Source organism: Microtus pennsylvanicus, chromosome 8, assembly GCF_037038515.1.
Source record: "Microtus pennsylvanicus isolate mMicPen1 chromosome 8, mMicPen1.hap1, whole genome shotgun sequence".
In the NCBI taxonomy this organism is placed as follows: domain Eukaryota; kingdom Metazoa; phylum Chordata; class Mammalia; order Rodentia; family Cricetidae; genus Microtus; species Microtus pennsylvanicus.
This window is the reverse complement of record NC_134586.1, coordinates 4,824,612-4,840,424: the sequence shown is the minus strand read 5'-3', so window position 1 is coordinate 4,840,424 and position 15,813 is coordinate 4,824,612. Positions and strand designations below refer to the sequence as shown.

At 50.0% G+C, this 15,813-nt stretch overlaps 2 protein-coding genes across 10 annotated transcripts in view; one reads left to right on the top strand and one right to left on the bottom strand.

The window, feature by feature from the left end:
• The window catches only part of Irag2 (inositol 1,4,5-triphosphate receptor associated 2), a 53,793-nt gene extending 44,097 nt beyond the window's left edge, over nucleotides 1–9,696 (top strand). For 4 of the 8 annotated variants that reach the window (XM_075982298.1, XM_075982297.1, XM_075982293.1 and 1 more), the window contains 7 exons: nucleotides 2,517–2,670; nucleotides 4,352–4,395; nucleotides 4,910–4,972; nucleotides 5,081–5,130; nucleotides 5,549–5,650; nucleotides 8,153–8,260; nucleotides 8,818–9,193. In XM_075982298.1, the coding sequence (XP_075838413.1) occupies nucleotides 2,517–2,670; nucleotides 4,352–4,395; nucleotides 4,910–4,972; nucleotides 5,081–5,130; nucleotides 5,549–5,650; nucleotides 8,153–8,260; nucleotides 8,818–9,061 (765 nt within the window). In that variant the 3' untranslated portion in view covers nucleotides 9,062–9,193. Of the gene's footprint in view, nucleotides 1–2,516; nucleotides 2,671–4,351; nucleotides 4,396–4,909; nucleotides 4,973–5,080; nucleotides 5,131–5,548; nucleotides 5,651–8,152; nucleotides 8,261–8,817 lie in introns of all 8 variants that reach the window. The other 4 variants (XM_075982295.1, XM_075982296.1, XM_075982294.1 and 1 more) reach the window with 2 other exon arrangements.
• The window catches only part of Dnai7 (dynein axonemal intermediate chain 7), a 52,001-nt gene continuing 45,811 nt past the window's right edge, over nucleotides 9,624–15,813 (bottom strand). The window contains exons 11-14 of one of the 2 annotated variants that reach the window (XM_075982290.1): nucleotides 14,441–14,655; nucleotides 11,839–12,006; nucleotides 10,824–10,937; nucleotides 9,624–10,085 (exon numbers count right to left, since the gene is read on the bottom strand). In XM_075982290.1, the coding sequence (XP_075838405.1) occupies nucleotides 9,813–10,085; nucleotides 10,824–10,937; nucleotides 11,839–12,006; nucleotides 14,441–14,655 (770 nt within the window). In that variant the 3' untranslated portion in view covers nucleotides 9,624–9,812. The remainder of the gene's footprint in view (nucleotides 10,086–10,823; nucleotides 10,938–11,838; nucleotides 12,007–14,440; nucleotides 14,656–15,813) is intronic. The other variant, XM_075982289.1, reaches the window with a different exon arrangement.

Sequence of the window (15,813 nt, the reverse complement as noted above, 5' to 3'; positions counted from 1 at the left end):
TTAGGAAGACACTTAACGTGTTGGAGGCTTCAGTCTGACAGCGTGTTATACAGCCTAGCGTTTTCAACCCCTCAGTTGGGGATGCCGTTGATCTTCATTTGGATTAAAGTTATGTGTGCACAAGGCTTTAAAAACCCAGCTGTCTCTGTCAGCTGCCTCACCTACCCCCATCAACTTTATGTCTGCATCTGTGTTTCTCGGTCGCATGCTTACTGGGTCCCTTAGTGACGTTTCCCTTTTAAGTATGATCCATAGCTTTCTTGCTATGATGATGGAGATGTGTTTTTGTCAGTCTCTGCCTCCCCCACACTTTCCATCCCATATTCTCCCATCTTCTTTCTTGACCAAGCTTTAAACTCTATCATCAGATCCAGAGTTCCCTACAGCATGAACCCTTTCCAACTTCCATGTTTCAAACCCCTTCCTTACCAGCCCATGTCAGAGGGAAAACAGGCTCACCTGTGCTGACTCAGGCTCACCCTATGCTGACTCAGGCTCACCTGTGCTGACTCAGGCTCACCAGTGCTGACTCAGGCTCACCCTATGCTGACTCAGGCTCACCTGTGCTGACTCAGGCTCACCCGTGCTGACTCAGGCTCACCCGTGCTGACTCAGGCTCACCCGTGCTGACTCAGGCTCACCCGTGCTGACTCAGGCTCACCTGTGCTGACTCAGGCTCACCCGTGCTGACTCAGGCTCACCCGTGCTGACTCAGGCTCACCCGTGCTGACTCAGGCTCACCTGTGATGACTCAGGCTCACCAGTGCTGACTCAGGCTCACCAGTGCTGACTCAGGCTCACCTGTGCTGACTCAGGCTCACCTGTGCTGACTCAGGCTCACCTGTGCTGACTCAGGCTCACCTGTGATGACTCAGGCTCACCTGTGCTGACTCAGGCTCACCTGTGCTGACTCAGGCTCACCTGTGCTGACTCAGGCTCACCTGTGCTGACTCAGGCTCACCTGTGCTGACTCAGGCTCACCTGTGCCGACTCAGGCTCACCCGTACTGACTGAGCTCTTCACTTACATTGAATGCTTCACGTGGGGCCCGGGAGCTTACTGTCCCTTCTAAATCAGCTTCACGTCTTGTCCTCAAACCACCACCGTGCCTTTCCTGTGTTCACCGTCAATAGTGACTTTGCTACTAGAAAACTGACACAGAGGGAGGGAACTGCCTCGGACTGAGCCTGCCGTCAGAACCCTTCTGCTGCCCACCTTCCACAGCTGTAGACAGTCATTCTCCTGCACTGTCTAAGGGCAGCCACTTACCTGTACACACGATCCCATCCTGTCCCAGATTACCCAGAAACATAAGCCTCAATCCTGCCAACCGAAACCCAGTTCTTCCGAGTCTACGGGACCATTCCCACTGGGACAGGTGCACATGGTTTGTAGGATGGAGGAGGCACAGAGGTGGTGTAAATCCACCCACATACTCACAAAACCAAGGTGACCCTCAGATTTCTGAGTTTCACATCATCTTCTGTCTCAAGGTCCTGATGGCACCTGGCATTTCTTCCCAGATGCCTGATACATGCTGCACTTAGCCTGCTTAAAACCAGGCCCTCGGGCCCTTTCACTACCCACTGCCTCCCTGCCCCCATTCCTAGTGGCACAGGCCGGGACTAGTGGAGATATGATGGGTGTTGCAAGGAGAGCAGTTTGTTTGTCTCAGCTGCCCAGAACAGAAATAACCACACAGAAACTGTATTAATTAAATCACTGCTTGGACCATTAGCTCTAGCTTCTTATTGGCTAACTCTTACATCTTAATTTAACCCATCTTCATTAATCTGTGCGTCACCACGAGGTTGAGGTCTACCAGCAAAGTTTTAGTATGTCTACCTCTGGCTGTGGATCCATGGCATCTCTCTGACTCTGCCCTTCTTTCTCCCAGCATACAGCCTAGCTTTCCCCACCTAGGTTTATTCTTCCCTGCCATAGGCTCAAAGCAGTTTCTTTGTTCATCAACCAATAAAATCAACACATAGACAGAAGGACCTCCCACACCAGATGGGGGAGACTTTCAACACTCCTATCTCCTGCATCAGTTGTTAAAATGCGCCTTGTTGCTCTTCAAACCAGCAAGAGAACACAGCCACAATTGCTGTTGGCATGTCTACCAACTGCACCTAAGTCACCACTCCCCCTGCCCCCTATACTAACACAGTGGCTTCCAAAATGGTCCTGCTTATATCAAATCCTAATCCTTCCGACACTTTATTCTTTAACAAGCAGTGTGTGTGTGTGTGTGTGTGTGTGTGTGTGTGTGTGTGTACCTGTGTGGGTGCCTGCATGTGTGTGTGGCTGTGTGTACATGTTTGCTGCAGTGCCTGTGTGTAGGTCAGGGGGCAACTTGGGAAAGCTAGCTTTGTCCTGCAGTGTGGGTTGTAGGGGTGGACTCAGGCCTTCGGGCTTGCATGCGGGCTTTTCACTCGCCAGGCCACCCTGCAGGCCTCAGTGTATTTTACCTGAGCGCTGAGGACGGTGTTGCTGATGGAAGCTGACTCTTACAGGAAAGCCGGGTGAGCAAGGCGGTGGAAGTCATGATTCAGCACGTGGAGAACTTGAAGAGGATGTATGCCAAAGAGCACGCCGAGCTGGAGGAGCTGAAGCAGGTTCTGCTGCAGAACGAGAGGTCCTTTGCCCCTCTGGAAGATGAGGGTAACGGTGACGTGCTGCCTTCGCGGCTAAGAGCTGTTCATCTTGGGTCCCAGAAACCATGTCCCTTAGTTTACAGCAGCCTGCAATTCCAGCTCTGGGGGATCTGATGCCCTCTACCGGCCTCAATGGGCAACTGCACCCACATTCAAGTAAACACACACACACACACACACACAGAGTTTTAGTTTCTTCCTTCTTTTTTCTTCTTTCTTCTTCCTTCCTCCTTCCTCATGGATAGGATCTCTCTATATAGCCCTGGCTTTCCTGGAACTCCCTATGTGGATGCAGACTGACTCCAAACTTAGAGATCCACCTGCCTCTGTCTCCCAAGTACTGGGATTAAAGGTGTGCACCATCATGCCTGGCCTACATAGTTTTAATTTTAAAAGATAATAGTTATGATTTCTTAATATTTTCTTTGATGATTCCTCACTGTCTTGCTGCATCATTTAATAGGATCATTAAGTTCAGGTTATATTAGGAAAAAAAATTTGTTCCTGTGTTTTATATAAAATATCAGGGAAAAAACAGAAAGACACCGCGGGTTCTTTGTGTTATCCTCAGAATCCATGAATTTACTTTGGATCACAGAGACGAGGCCCTTCGTCCCACTCCTTAAGAAGACTCTAGTGTCTAGCCAGGGTGCATCAGAGCTGGTTCTTTCTCCACAAATGATAATGTGTAATAAATGAACCGCTCCCACCCCATAGTTTGGATTCTTGAAGGAGTTATTGATCCTAGATTGGGAGACAGATGAGAACATGTGGTTTCTATAAATCTTTTGTTTTTTTTTTTTTTTTTTAGATTTACTTCTTTTTATTTTGTGGGCATGACTGCTTGTATGTGTGTGCATGCAGTGCCCGTGGAGGCCAGCAGAGGGTGCCTGGCCTTCTGGAACTGCACAAAAATGCTTGTGAGCCTCACATAGATGCTGGGGATTGAACTTGGGTCCTTTGCGGGAGCAGCCACTGCTCTTAACCACTGAGCCGTCTCTCCAGCTCTTGATGGTTTAGAGTAAACAGTATGAGCTCTTCTGAACAGAATTCTTACTTTAGTAATGCTTCCTCTATTGGATGTTCTTCTGCATGCTAGCAGGCACTGTAGACAGCTGCAGAAACGTTAGTGGTTTATACAGGGGCTGTCGGGGCTGGAGATATTGCTCAGGGGTTGAGCACTTGCCAGATGCGTAGGGAGTCCCTGAGCTCAAGCCTAGTGCCACAAAATAGAACAAATTAGACATCTTTGTGAGTAGTTCCTAGAGTCTTGGTTTTAGGGTTTGAGACAGTGTGGCTCTGTAACCAAGGCTGGCCACAGCAATTCTCCTGTTTTAACCTCCAGAGTCGTCATAAACCATTTATGACCTTTACTTGACAGAGATGCACGTGTGAGTTTAAAATGTAAAAACGTGTGACCAGAGAGATGCCCAGTGGTTAAGCTGCTTTGCAGTGTCCCAACACCCACACAGTGGCTCACAGATAACTGTGACTCAGTTTTAGGGGGCTGGGGGTCAGAGGTGGAGGGTCAGATGTGGGGGGTCTGATATGGGGGTCAGTTGTGGGGGGTCTGGTGTATGGGATCAGATGTGGGGGGTCAGATATGGGGGGCTCAGATGTGGTACACAGACATACATGCAGGGAGAACATACACAATTCTCAGAAAATTTTAACGTGGTAATGTTTCCTTTTAGATGACTGTCAGATTAAAAAGCGTTCATCTTCTCTAAATTCCAAGGTAATTACTAATTTCATAATTAAAAAATACTGACAAAATGCTCATAGGATGTTAAGATGGTATTTGAAATGATGTACCTTTTACTGGAAGTCACAGAACTGGGATTTAAATCTTCTAAGCAGAGAAGGGAAGGTAACAAAAGAGAAGAAAAACACATTTGGCTAAATTACAATACAGCTAGTCTTTTAGAAAAATACAAGGAAAACGGTCATAAACATAAGTGTGTTTCTCGGTGCAAACACGCACACAGTGTGGCCCAACAGCAAAGGTATTTGGTGTGAGCTGAAGACAGATCCGTGAAAGCCCAGGTAAGAGACCTCACTCTTGGCTGGCGGAAGTCATAAAGCCAAGGCTGGGGGTGACGGACTATAAGCTGGCAAATAGTTCTGGAAGATGATTTTCCATGCAGTGCCCTCAAACGCTCCCCTGACAGCTGAGCATGTTGGCAAGCAGCGTGCAGAGGACGTGACACCTCCTCCCCAATGTTCTAATCGTACTTCTCTCTCCTCTGTAGCCATCGTCTCTTCGAAGAGTGACGATTGCCTCTTTACCCAGGAATCTTGGAAATATAGGGATGGTAAGTGCACTTGGAGGCCTCTGCCTTGGAAGTAAATTCGTCTGTCCCTGTGACCCAAATGTAATTCCTTCACTAAACTCTGTCTTACCATTTCTTGGCCCTCCAAAGGTATCTGGGGTGGAAAACAATGACAGATTCAGTCGGCGGTCGAGCAGCTGGTGAGTGTGACCTGTGCCCACTCTGGGAACCCATGCAAGCCGAGAGTGGGGCTCAAGCAGATAGACATTTACTATAACCTTCCTTAGATTTGCTCAGAGTGTGAGCAGTGCAGACATTAAAGCTGGCATTCGGGTGAGGTGGTGGTGGCACACGCCTTTAATCCCAGCACTCAGGAGGCAGAGGCAGGAGGATCTCTGTGAGTTCGAGGCCAACCTGGTCTACAAGAGCTAGTTCCAGGACAGGCTCCAAAGCTACAGAGAGAAAATCTGTCTTGAAAAAAAAAAAGTGGCATTCTGTCGTGGCAGCTGCCCTGGGGAATAAGGGTTACCGTGTGATTTCTGCACTGACTTGAGAGTCAGGGGACACACTGGTAGCAGGAACATCTTTGCTGATCACATGACCATTATCTTTGTGTAGGAGAATTTTGGGGACAAAGCAGAGTGAGCACCGCCCCTCGCTACACCGATTCATTAGCACCTATTCCTGGGCAGACGCCGACGACGAGAAATGTGACATGAAGTAGGTGACTTGTGGTGTGTCATGAACCTGGTGTGCGCTGAGGCATGCAGTGATCTGTCATGATATGCCTGTCAGTCTGGTGTGATCTGAGGCATGCAGTGATCTGTCATGATATGTCCATCAGTCTGGTGTGATCTGAGGCCTGCAGTGATCTGTCATGTTATGTCCGTCAGTCTGGTGTGATCTGAGGCCTGCAGTGATCTGTCATGTTATGTCCGTCAGTCTGGTGTGATCTGAGGCCTGCAGTGATCTGTCATGTTATGTCCGTCAGTCTGGTGTGATCTGAGGCCTGCAGAGGGATCTGTCATGATATGCCTGTCAGTCTGGTGTGATCTGAGGCCTACAGTGATCTGTCATGACATGCCTGTTAGTCTGGTGTGATCTGAGGCCTGCAGAGGGATCTGTCATGATGTCTGTCAGTCTGGTGTGATCTGAGGCCTGCAGAGGGATCTGTCATGATGTCTGTCAGTCTGGTGTGAACTGAGGCTTGCAGAGAGATCTGGTGTGCTCTGAGGCCTGCAGAGGGATCTGTCATGATGTCTGTCAGTCTGGTGTAATCTGAGGCCTGCAGTGATCTGTCATGATATGTCTGTCAGTCTGGTGTGAACTGAGGCTTGCAGAGAGATCTGGTGTGCTCTGAGGCCTGCAGAGGGATCTGTCATGATGTCTGTCGGTCTGGTGTGATCTGAGGCCTGCACAGGGATTTGTCATGATATATCTGTCAGTCTGGTGTGCGCTGAGGCCTGCAGTGATCTGTCATGATATGTCTGTCAGTCTGGTGTGATCTGAGGCCTGCAGTGATCTGTCATGATATGTCTGTCAGTCTGGTGTGAACTGAGGCTTGCAGAGGGATCTGGTGTGCTCTGAGGCCTGTAGAGGGATCTGTCATGATGTCTGTCGGTCTGGTGTGAGCTGAGGCCTGCAGAAGGACAGAGAGACTCTGAACCACGTTATAAACGTCATTTGGGAACACAGTGGCTCCTCCGGCCCTCAGTGTGGCAGTACTTTAATAACTCCCTGGAATTTCCCATCGCCAGGGTCACAGAACTAAAATCTCCGTCACCCTAGAGTACTAAACCAGAATGGGTAGAGAATATGTTTGCATGTGTAACTTATGCCCTCTGTGATGTCTGCCTTGTGTAAAAGAGAGACATTTCATTCTCTGCTCAGCAGAGTTTGTCTTTTTGACACACAGGGGCTGCTATGTAGCCCTAGCTGGCCTCAAACTAAAAGCAATCCTCCTCTCTCAGACTTCTGAATGTTGGGATCACAGGTGTCACCACTATGTCTAGAATATGTTCAGCAAGTTTAATGAGTGAAAATATGCTATATGCTTTCACAGTGAAAACCAGAGGGCAAAGGGTGAGGTAACTCGATACCATTGCCTCTCACGCCACCTTATTTGGTCCATTTGGTCACCTATTATAACTTCTCCCTCAGGTCTTTCATTTAAGGGATTTTAAACCTATCCCTGAGCACCTCCAGCACACTTACTCAGCCCTAAGATCAGGAAGAGACAACAGGCATCTCACACGTCCCGGGATCCAGCAGCCCATGTCCCCATCTAGCTATGGTGATGGTCTGCTCTGACATCACAGGCATCTCACACATCCCGGGACCCTGCAGCCCATGTCCCCATCTAGCTATGGTGACGGTCTGCTCTGACAACACAGGCACATGCTCCCCATTTATAGTGACGGCCTGAGCTACGTAGGGAAAATGACAAGGGCTTCCTTCAAAGACTGCTTGCCTATGGCTTCACTCAGTCCTTGTAAACAGAAGACAGAGATGAAGACGCTCATGGAACCTGTCCCCTCATGTCCCCTCCTCCTTAGACACTCTCCTCTGGCAATCATGGGCGTCATGAGCTAAGGATTTCAAAATTCAAACTGAACCAGGAGCCATTAGTTAGGTCAGTTTGCTTAGGTGGAGGGCGCCCTGTCTGGGTTATGATTTAAAATACGCGCAGTCTAGACACTTCCTAGGGCTCTAAGTACCAGTTTCAGCTAGCTTCACGTTCAGCATATTTTCATATGCTTTTTAAATTAACATGTTGAGAGGAACGGCATTGGACCGTATTCCAAGTCAGCACCAATCCAAACACTATCAAAAAGAAGCCAGAAGAGTATGCCTAGGGTCCCCTGCTCTGAGGAGGCAGAGACAGGAGGACCACTCCAAGAGTGAGGCCTGCCAAGGCTCTACCAGGAAGTAAGTGCATAGACTGCTCCCAGGAGATACCGAAACAGGAGAGTCGACTCTTCTAAGGAGTTACCGTTTCAGGAAATGGGCCACCAACAGGCCGCTGAAGTATGGTTCAGGAGGGGCACACGGGGCCGCACTATTGAGCAGACGTGGTTAAGGATTGCTTAGAATCTTGAATTTCCTCTTGTGGGTGTCACTGGCCAGCATACTGCACAGAAGTTATCTGAAATTCCTCTAAGTTTGGTGATCTAACATTTAGAATTTGAGCCCTCAATCATTGGTTTTAAAACCTATTTGCAGAACCCGAGATGCCCCTGAACCACCGGGAGAAGAGGCAGTGGAGACGACCAGGAAGGCCAGCCTTTCTGAAAAGAGAAGCAGCCCCTCCAGCTGGGACAGCGGGGCAGTGTAAGACGCTCACTCACTGTGGAGGGCGGGGATGGAGAACACGGGGCTAGCCCTGGCACTCAAACTGCTTTCTAGATTGTGGATTGTTATGACTAATCCGGACCACAGTGTGGTGGTGGTCCACGGCAGCAGCTCCCTGACCCTGTTCTATGCAGTGCAGGAACCTGACTCTTGGTCTCAGGCTCAGTCCCAGGCTCTGTCCCAGGCTCAGTCCCAGAGAAACAGCCTGGGGACTGGTGCAGAGGCCAGCGAGGTGGTATGAAGGTTGGTTTTCTCCAGCTTACTTGAGCATGGAAGGGTGCTGGTTCAGTGGGAAGTACATTCGAAAGGATAAATGTGTTAGTGCCCATGTCACAGACCCCACATTGTAGCCAGCTATTCCTTTCATTCTAATAGTCACGAAAGGGGGGGCGCAGACTGTACCCTAAACCAAGGCTCCGTCCTAAGGTGCAGTTAAGGCAGCCTTGTTGGGGTACTCTGTAACTCCCGCCACCAGTAGAGGTGAGTCTCCAGGCTCCACATGCTGTGACTGCCTTTCCCCTGTGCTCTCCCCACAGCTGCAGCTCCGTGACTTCCTGGGTCACTCACCTGCAGGCGTCCTTCAGAAGAGCCAACAGGGTACTCTGGCTCTCCATGGTCTTCATTGTACTGTTTGCAGCACTCATGAGCTTCCTCACCGGCCAGTTCTTCCAGACGGCGGTGGAAGCTGCGCCCACACAGGAAGGCAGCGCCTGGATGTCTCTGGAACACATCTTATGGCCGCTCACCAGACTCAGGCACAATGGGCACCCACCGGTCTGACTGCAGCACAGCCAAATGTCCCACTCTGTTTTTAACATTTCCCTCTGAGGTTCATAAAGTAGTAATATTCAAGTAATTATAGCATGAAACCAGGGTTTGCTGTGGGACAGTGGTTTTGTACTCTGTAAAGATTTGTCACTTGTCTGGTTTAATAAAATGCTGATTGGCCAGTAGCCAGGCAGGAAGTATAGGCAGGGTGACCAGAACAGGAGAATTCTGGGAAAAGGAGAGGCTTAGTCTGCATTCATCACAGAGGAAGCCAGACACAGAGGAAGCAAGATGAGAATGCCTCACCAATGAAAGGTGCCAAGGCACGTGGCTGACATAGACAAGAATTATGAGCTAATTTAAGATGTAAGAGTTAGTAAGAAGCCTGACGTAACAGGCCAACCAGCTTATAATTAATGTAGACCTCTGTGTGTTTCTTTGGGGCTGAATGGCTGCAGAATCAGGCAGGACAGAAACCTCTGTCTACAGGGTTCTCAGAGCTGCTGAGATATTTTAATTCCCCAACTATTTAGCACAGGGAGGGGATGCCGCCTAGGGTATTTTAGTGAGCTTTCTGAGACAGAGAGACATAGTGCTTTTATTGAAATGTTTCAAAATAAAGAACTATTCCAATCTCATGCAGTGAACTTGAATATAGAGTGCTCTTAGATCATCTTAGTAGTTTGTCATAGCAACACTTGCAGAATACCTGATTCCTCCTGGGGTCTGAGGATCCCACCAGCTGTTACATGGGCCGTGAAGACTAGGAGAAGCTAAGAACCCGGATGGACAGCAACATGTGGCACACGGAGTCGATGAACTGGCAATCTGAGTGCCTGACCTTCTCCATCGCCTCTGGAGAGGCAAAGTCCTTCGCCATGTGGTACAAAGTAGAGTGAAACTCTGTTTCCTCCTTGAGGGCCTCGGAGAACACCTCGCTGTCTTCCCTGATCTTCAGCAACTGTGCCCTGTCACCGCTGAACATGAGGAGGGCCCAGAGATGCTCCTCTGCTTCCTCTGCCAGGCCTTCCTTCACCTGGAGAGAGAATTTCAGTTCTGGGAACGCCAAGACATGCACAAGGAAAGGAGCTGCTGAGTCCCCAGGTCACCCAGCTGAAAGACAGTGTCACTCTGGAGACCAGGCTGGCTCAGCACAGCTGAGACCACGCTGCATGCCCCATTTCTGAGTTGTTTTAAACCACGAAGCTATGTGCATTGGGGCGTCTGTGGAGCAGCTGCCCGTGTCTCCGTGAGACAGATGTTACCCAGGCACTGCTCTAGAAGCTGAGCCAACAGTGGGTACCTCACCCACAGACACTGACCGTACCATGCAGACCCAGCTTTCACAGTAGGGACAAGAGAAAGAAACATGGTGGCTGCTCTGTGCTGACATACTCGGCCAAGCCTGGTGGTGGGGAGGGGAGGGAGTTAACAGCTTGGTGATGGGACATACATACAGTATGTATGAGGTTCTGGCTTCCAGCCTAGCTCGGGAAAACCAGCCAGCCTTGAGTTGGGAAGGGGTCTGTTCTATGCGTCAGCAGTAGTGCGTCAGGAAGTTACTCTGCAGGACGCCCATGAGCCATAGGTACTCGCACACATGGGTCCCTTATCAGAGTCGGTAAAGACGGTCAGTCTGACACGCCAGAACTCAGAATGTCACAACATTCTGAATGTTGATTTCCCCTTTAAGAGGAGGGGAAGGTGGTTCCATCCACTTCCTGGGTGTCTTCTCTTTGGAAGACAGGGTCGTTTCCTGGTTTGCATACTGTACCCTAAACACGACTCTGGAGGAATTGCAGCTCATGTTCCACTTGCTCCATTTGAATGCGAAAGCAGAGCTCAGGAGGGCCATTTGTCGATAGGCCTTCATCTCCACCATGGGGACCTGTCCAGAGGGGCGCATGGTCAGTCTTCAAGTGTCTACAGAGTCCTCCGTGAGCTGTCCCCAACACTGCGCCCTTCCTAGTCCGACAGTTCCAGGCTCCTCAGCTGACCTGCCAGTTGGCTGCTCCCTTGGGGGGCCTGGTTGCAGCTGGGCTTTCTACCTAGAAAGAGCCCCCCACGCCACCCCATCGAGACAACCCAGGGGTGCACACCTCACTTTCCAGCTGAGATTGCCACGGACCGGACTGTGCAGTCCAGCCTCCTCCGGAGCCTGCCTACACCGCCTCCCTCCTCCTCTGTTGGCTCTGTTTTCCCACAGCACTTTCTGCCTTTCTAACGTGCGAGGCCCCTCAATCTCTGCTACATTGTCAGCTCCCAGGGCAGGCCCTGTTCTACAGACAGGAGCAGGGTGGTGCTCACAGTTAACTGTGTCACCGGGTCACTAAAACTGACCTGTTCTATCTGCGTATTTATGTCCACACCCTTAGGGACATGATTGACAAGGTGGAAAGACACCAGAAGGTGACAGATGTGTTCTCCAGTACAGAACGCCTGGCACTCTAGTGCCGGGCTGGCCGCTAGAACAGTCCAAAGCCCCTGCTCTGCAGGGGCCCAGATTCAGAAGGAGCACAGAATAGCACAGACATGGGGACCCTGCTGAGACCACAAAGACATGGTTCTGCAGGCTGGGGCCCACGTGTGACGCGGGTGAGACAGTCACAGCCCCGCTTTAGACCCAGCACTGGAGAAGGGAAGAAAATGAACAAAATGAGCAGTGGCTGGGCTGCTTTTGCCAACAGTGACCATGAAGATGGCAAGTCTGGTCTTTCTCCCACCCCCAAAGGCTTAGCTGCAGGAGCACCTAGGTTCCCACTCCACTGAGCTTAGAGAGCCTCGGTCACCTTGTTGCTGATGACGACATAGAAGTGAGAGTACACAGTGGGGAAGATGTTCAGCCCCGCCTCCTTCAAAGCCATGATGAAGGGTGCGGGCCTCATCCACTTCCCTTCTAAATGAGACAAATGCTCCTGGCTTCTCAGTTTGATTGACGCTAACATGCAGAGGCTTTCCTAAATTTCAAGGAGAGAAAAGAAATTGGTTTAATCAGTATTATGCCAGCTCTAGCCTTCTCACTGTGGTAGTTCTGAAATCATAGGCCACTCTACGGTTAAACAGTGCAGTTGGTATGTCTTGGGCCTGATTTGGAAGCCCCGCCTGGGCTTCATCACCTCAGGGTCCCCTCATGGCCTCAGGCAGCTCGCTAACTTCCAAAGCTCCTCTGGGTACTTGAGGGATTAAGAATGGTGCCTCAGACCCGTTTTATAAGATGTGAGAGCACTCTGTGTTCATTCTGAATTAAAGTAGTCATTAAACAATCATTATTGTACTTTAGGACCTATTCTTAATTTCTAACATCTGTGAGATGTGACATGCTGTGAGCTGTCCAGTTTTGAAGGAGCACAAAATAAGAATGCAGCTAGTCCTGCCTATTCAACCTGCTAGACCTAAATGATCCCAGTATCTGTCGGTGTAAAAATGAAGTCAGTTGGTTTTTTTCTTGCCAAATACTCAAAATCCACCATGCATTTCTCAGTTGCGGCGTTCATCAGTTTGGTCCGGCTGCATCTTATTCGAGAGCTTGACTGCCACCTGAACAGGGGCCACCTGTAAAACCCAAAGATGTGTGCACACTGTACTGAAAGAGACCACCCTGCCCCCTGCCTAGCGGGTTCCCTCCTGGACCCCAGATTAGGCACAAACCACACCCAAACACCCATTTTCACAGAGAGATCCTTTATTAAGTGGTGAAGACTTATATAGAGTGGCTGCTTTCTGTCTCCGGCAGAAAAACAGCAGCAAATGACCATGCAGGGGAGAAAAAGGTGCAGTCTGTGTCAGGATGGGCCACCCCACGTGGTGTGTTTCTATTACTCATGTTGATTGGGAGAACCAAAGGGAGCTTTTGTGTGTTGGACTTCAATACTTTGACAGATAGACCTTGGCAGTCAGGAGGAGGAAGTGGCCGATTAAGGGAAGAGACCTTGGTGGCTAACTTTAGGATTGTATTCTAACAGTGTTCAGCAAGGCAGAGGGAATGGGGGAGATGGCAAGGCCTGCCAGGGATTCTAATTGGTCTTAATAAGAAGAACCCAGAGTCAGACATAGGGGTTAATGCTGAAGATCAGAGCTGCAGAGCAGCCAGCCACCAGTTCTTACGTCTATGACATCCTCAGACCAAAGGGACAATCCTGTTCCTACGAAACCTCAGACTGAAGCCGAGTTCCTGTCTCCTCCCGCCTTATACTGCTCTCTCTGCCCAGCCATATCGTTAACTCCAGTCTCCACCTCCCTAGTGCTGGGATCACCTTTGTGTGAGCTCTGTTTCTCTTTTAGACACATTCAATCTCAGGTAGCCCAGGGTGGCCTTGAACTCACAGTGATCCGGTCTGCCTCTGTCTCCTGAGTGCTGGGATTAAAGGTGTGCACGACCACTCCCTGACAAGTATGGCTGATGAGAGGCTTAGCTCTGCACTCTGATCTTCAGTCAAGCGATATTTGTTAGATCACAAACAAAATGTCACCACACTCCAGCTGGCCAGAGTCCCTTCATCTATGACCTGCATGTTCATTAATAGACACAGGCATCAGCCTCTGCCCAGTAGACTAAAATCATGCATGGCATCTTCCCTGGGCTTGAACTGGGTGGTGGGAGAAGGCAGGGAGGCCAGGGAGGGAGGCCAGGGAGGGAGGCCGGACAGGGATGCTGGCAGGGCCGGACAGGGAGGCCGGGCAGCGAGGCCAGCAGGACAATACCCCGTACACTCTCAGGACAGCTGTCCTAATAGACGGCAGGCAGGCTGCCGATATTTTAAGGGCTTGAGAAGTCACCCAATGACCCCCTCAGAGGCTTTATTTGTTTTGTTTGTTTGAGACAGGATCTCACAGTGTGCCGCTGGCTGGCCGGGACCTGTGCCTCTGAATACTGGGATTAAATGTGTTTTCCACCATGCTTGTCCCACGTGGGCTTGGAGCCTGATGGTCTGGGAGCCTTTCTACTGTATCCAGAAGGGTTGCAGCTCTTCTTACAACAGCTTATTTTGCACATCACAAAATTATACTGAGAAAGTGGAGGGGTACACCCTCATCCCATATGTTTTAAAACACCTCCATGCTGCCTAAGAAAGTCCCTTAGACCACGGTGCAGCAAGTCCCTCCCCTCAGCCTGCGGCGTGAATCCACTGCTCTGGGGCTTCCAAGGCTATTCCTGAGGGGCAGTAAGCAGTCTTGTTCACCAAGACAAGCCATAGAGAAGAGACAAGGAGTGAGGCTTGCTGGGATGACTGCGCCAGCCCTAGGAACCGGGGAACAAGCTGGAAACCCCTCTTACTGCTGCTTACTCCACGGACTTGGCTTGGAAATCACAGCTCCAGGGCATTCTACCTGAGTGCTTGTGACACACCACGCAACCCAACCCTTATGTTCTACTGTGACGTCATCACCCACCTTGATGTGTATCTGAAGCTCGGTGAAAAGCGTGGTCACAGTGATGAGGACCCTGTTCACACCGAGGGGTCGCAGTTCCCAGGACTGGTAAGGCATGTTAATATGAGCGTCTTGAATCAAGGTGACGGGGCCCAAAGTATCCAAGTTGAAGGTAACGAGCCTCTCTTCTCGATTGTAAATGACACAGCTGATGCCATCTGTCCTCCAGAGCTTACCTTTGCGACAGAAGATGACATTATTTCACGGTTTTCCTAAAGAAGCGAGTGAAAACATCTAAATACTTGTACTGTGTCCTAATTGTCTTCTGTGTTTAGACTCTCAAGGAAGAGCGCCCCTGTTGGGAGATCCCCGCCTCCAGGGTCCATGAGGGAGAGAGACTCCCCTCAGCCTGTCTTTGTTGCCTTCTCTCACACCCGTTTCCAGCCCCCTCTCCTGCCTGGGCCCCTGCGCATGCGCCCATCCTTCCCTAGCCATGCTCAGAGGCTTTCTCTCTCTCTCTCTTTCTTTCTCTCTCTCTCTCTCTCTCTCTCTCTCTCTCTCTCTCTCTCTTTCTTTCTTTCTTTCTTTCTTTCTTTCTTTTTACCTGCTTTGCTTTTTAAAGGTTTGTTTTTGTTTAAAGATTAAACTTTCAGGGATCATTTCCAAGTTTGTTACTTATTTTCATGTGTTTCTCCTACATGTATATATGTGTGCCAACTGCATGCACTGCCCACAGAAGCCAGCAGAGGACACCAGCGCCCATGGAACTAGAGTTACAGATGGTTGTGAGCATCTCAGAACAGAATACAGGTCCTCTGCAAGAGCAGCCAGTGCTCTTAACCACTGAGCTACCTCCAGCCTTCTCACTTCTGTGTTAAAACAGCTGTACGACTCTCTGGTTTCCAAGCATACGATCTCGCTTTAGGAACCGGATGAAACTGATTCAAAGAGGCATTTTTAAATCAGAGGACAACTTCAGGTGTTGGTCCTCAGCTGTCTCCTTACTTGAGGCAGAGTCCGACATTGTCCGCTATGCAGGCCAGGCTGGTTAGATTTTGGGGTTCTCTGGTCTCCGTCTCCCAACTTTCTGTAGGAACACAGTGGCTACTGATGCTTGCTAAGTGCCTGGCTTTTCCATGGGCTCTGGAGATTCAAACTCAGGTCCTCACACCACTGTAGCTGGTGCCATGCCCACTAAGCCTGCTCTCTAGTCTAGTGGGGGCAATCTTAGATAAACAATTAGGAGCCTCTTCACTCTTAAAGTGACCCTTCTGGGCAGGCACGAGGTAGCTTGGTGGGTAAAAGTGCTTGCTGCCAAACCTGACCATGTGTGTTTGGATCGCCGTGGGGTAGAAGGAGAGGACCAACCCCTGTATGGTGTGATCTGACCTCCA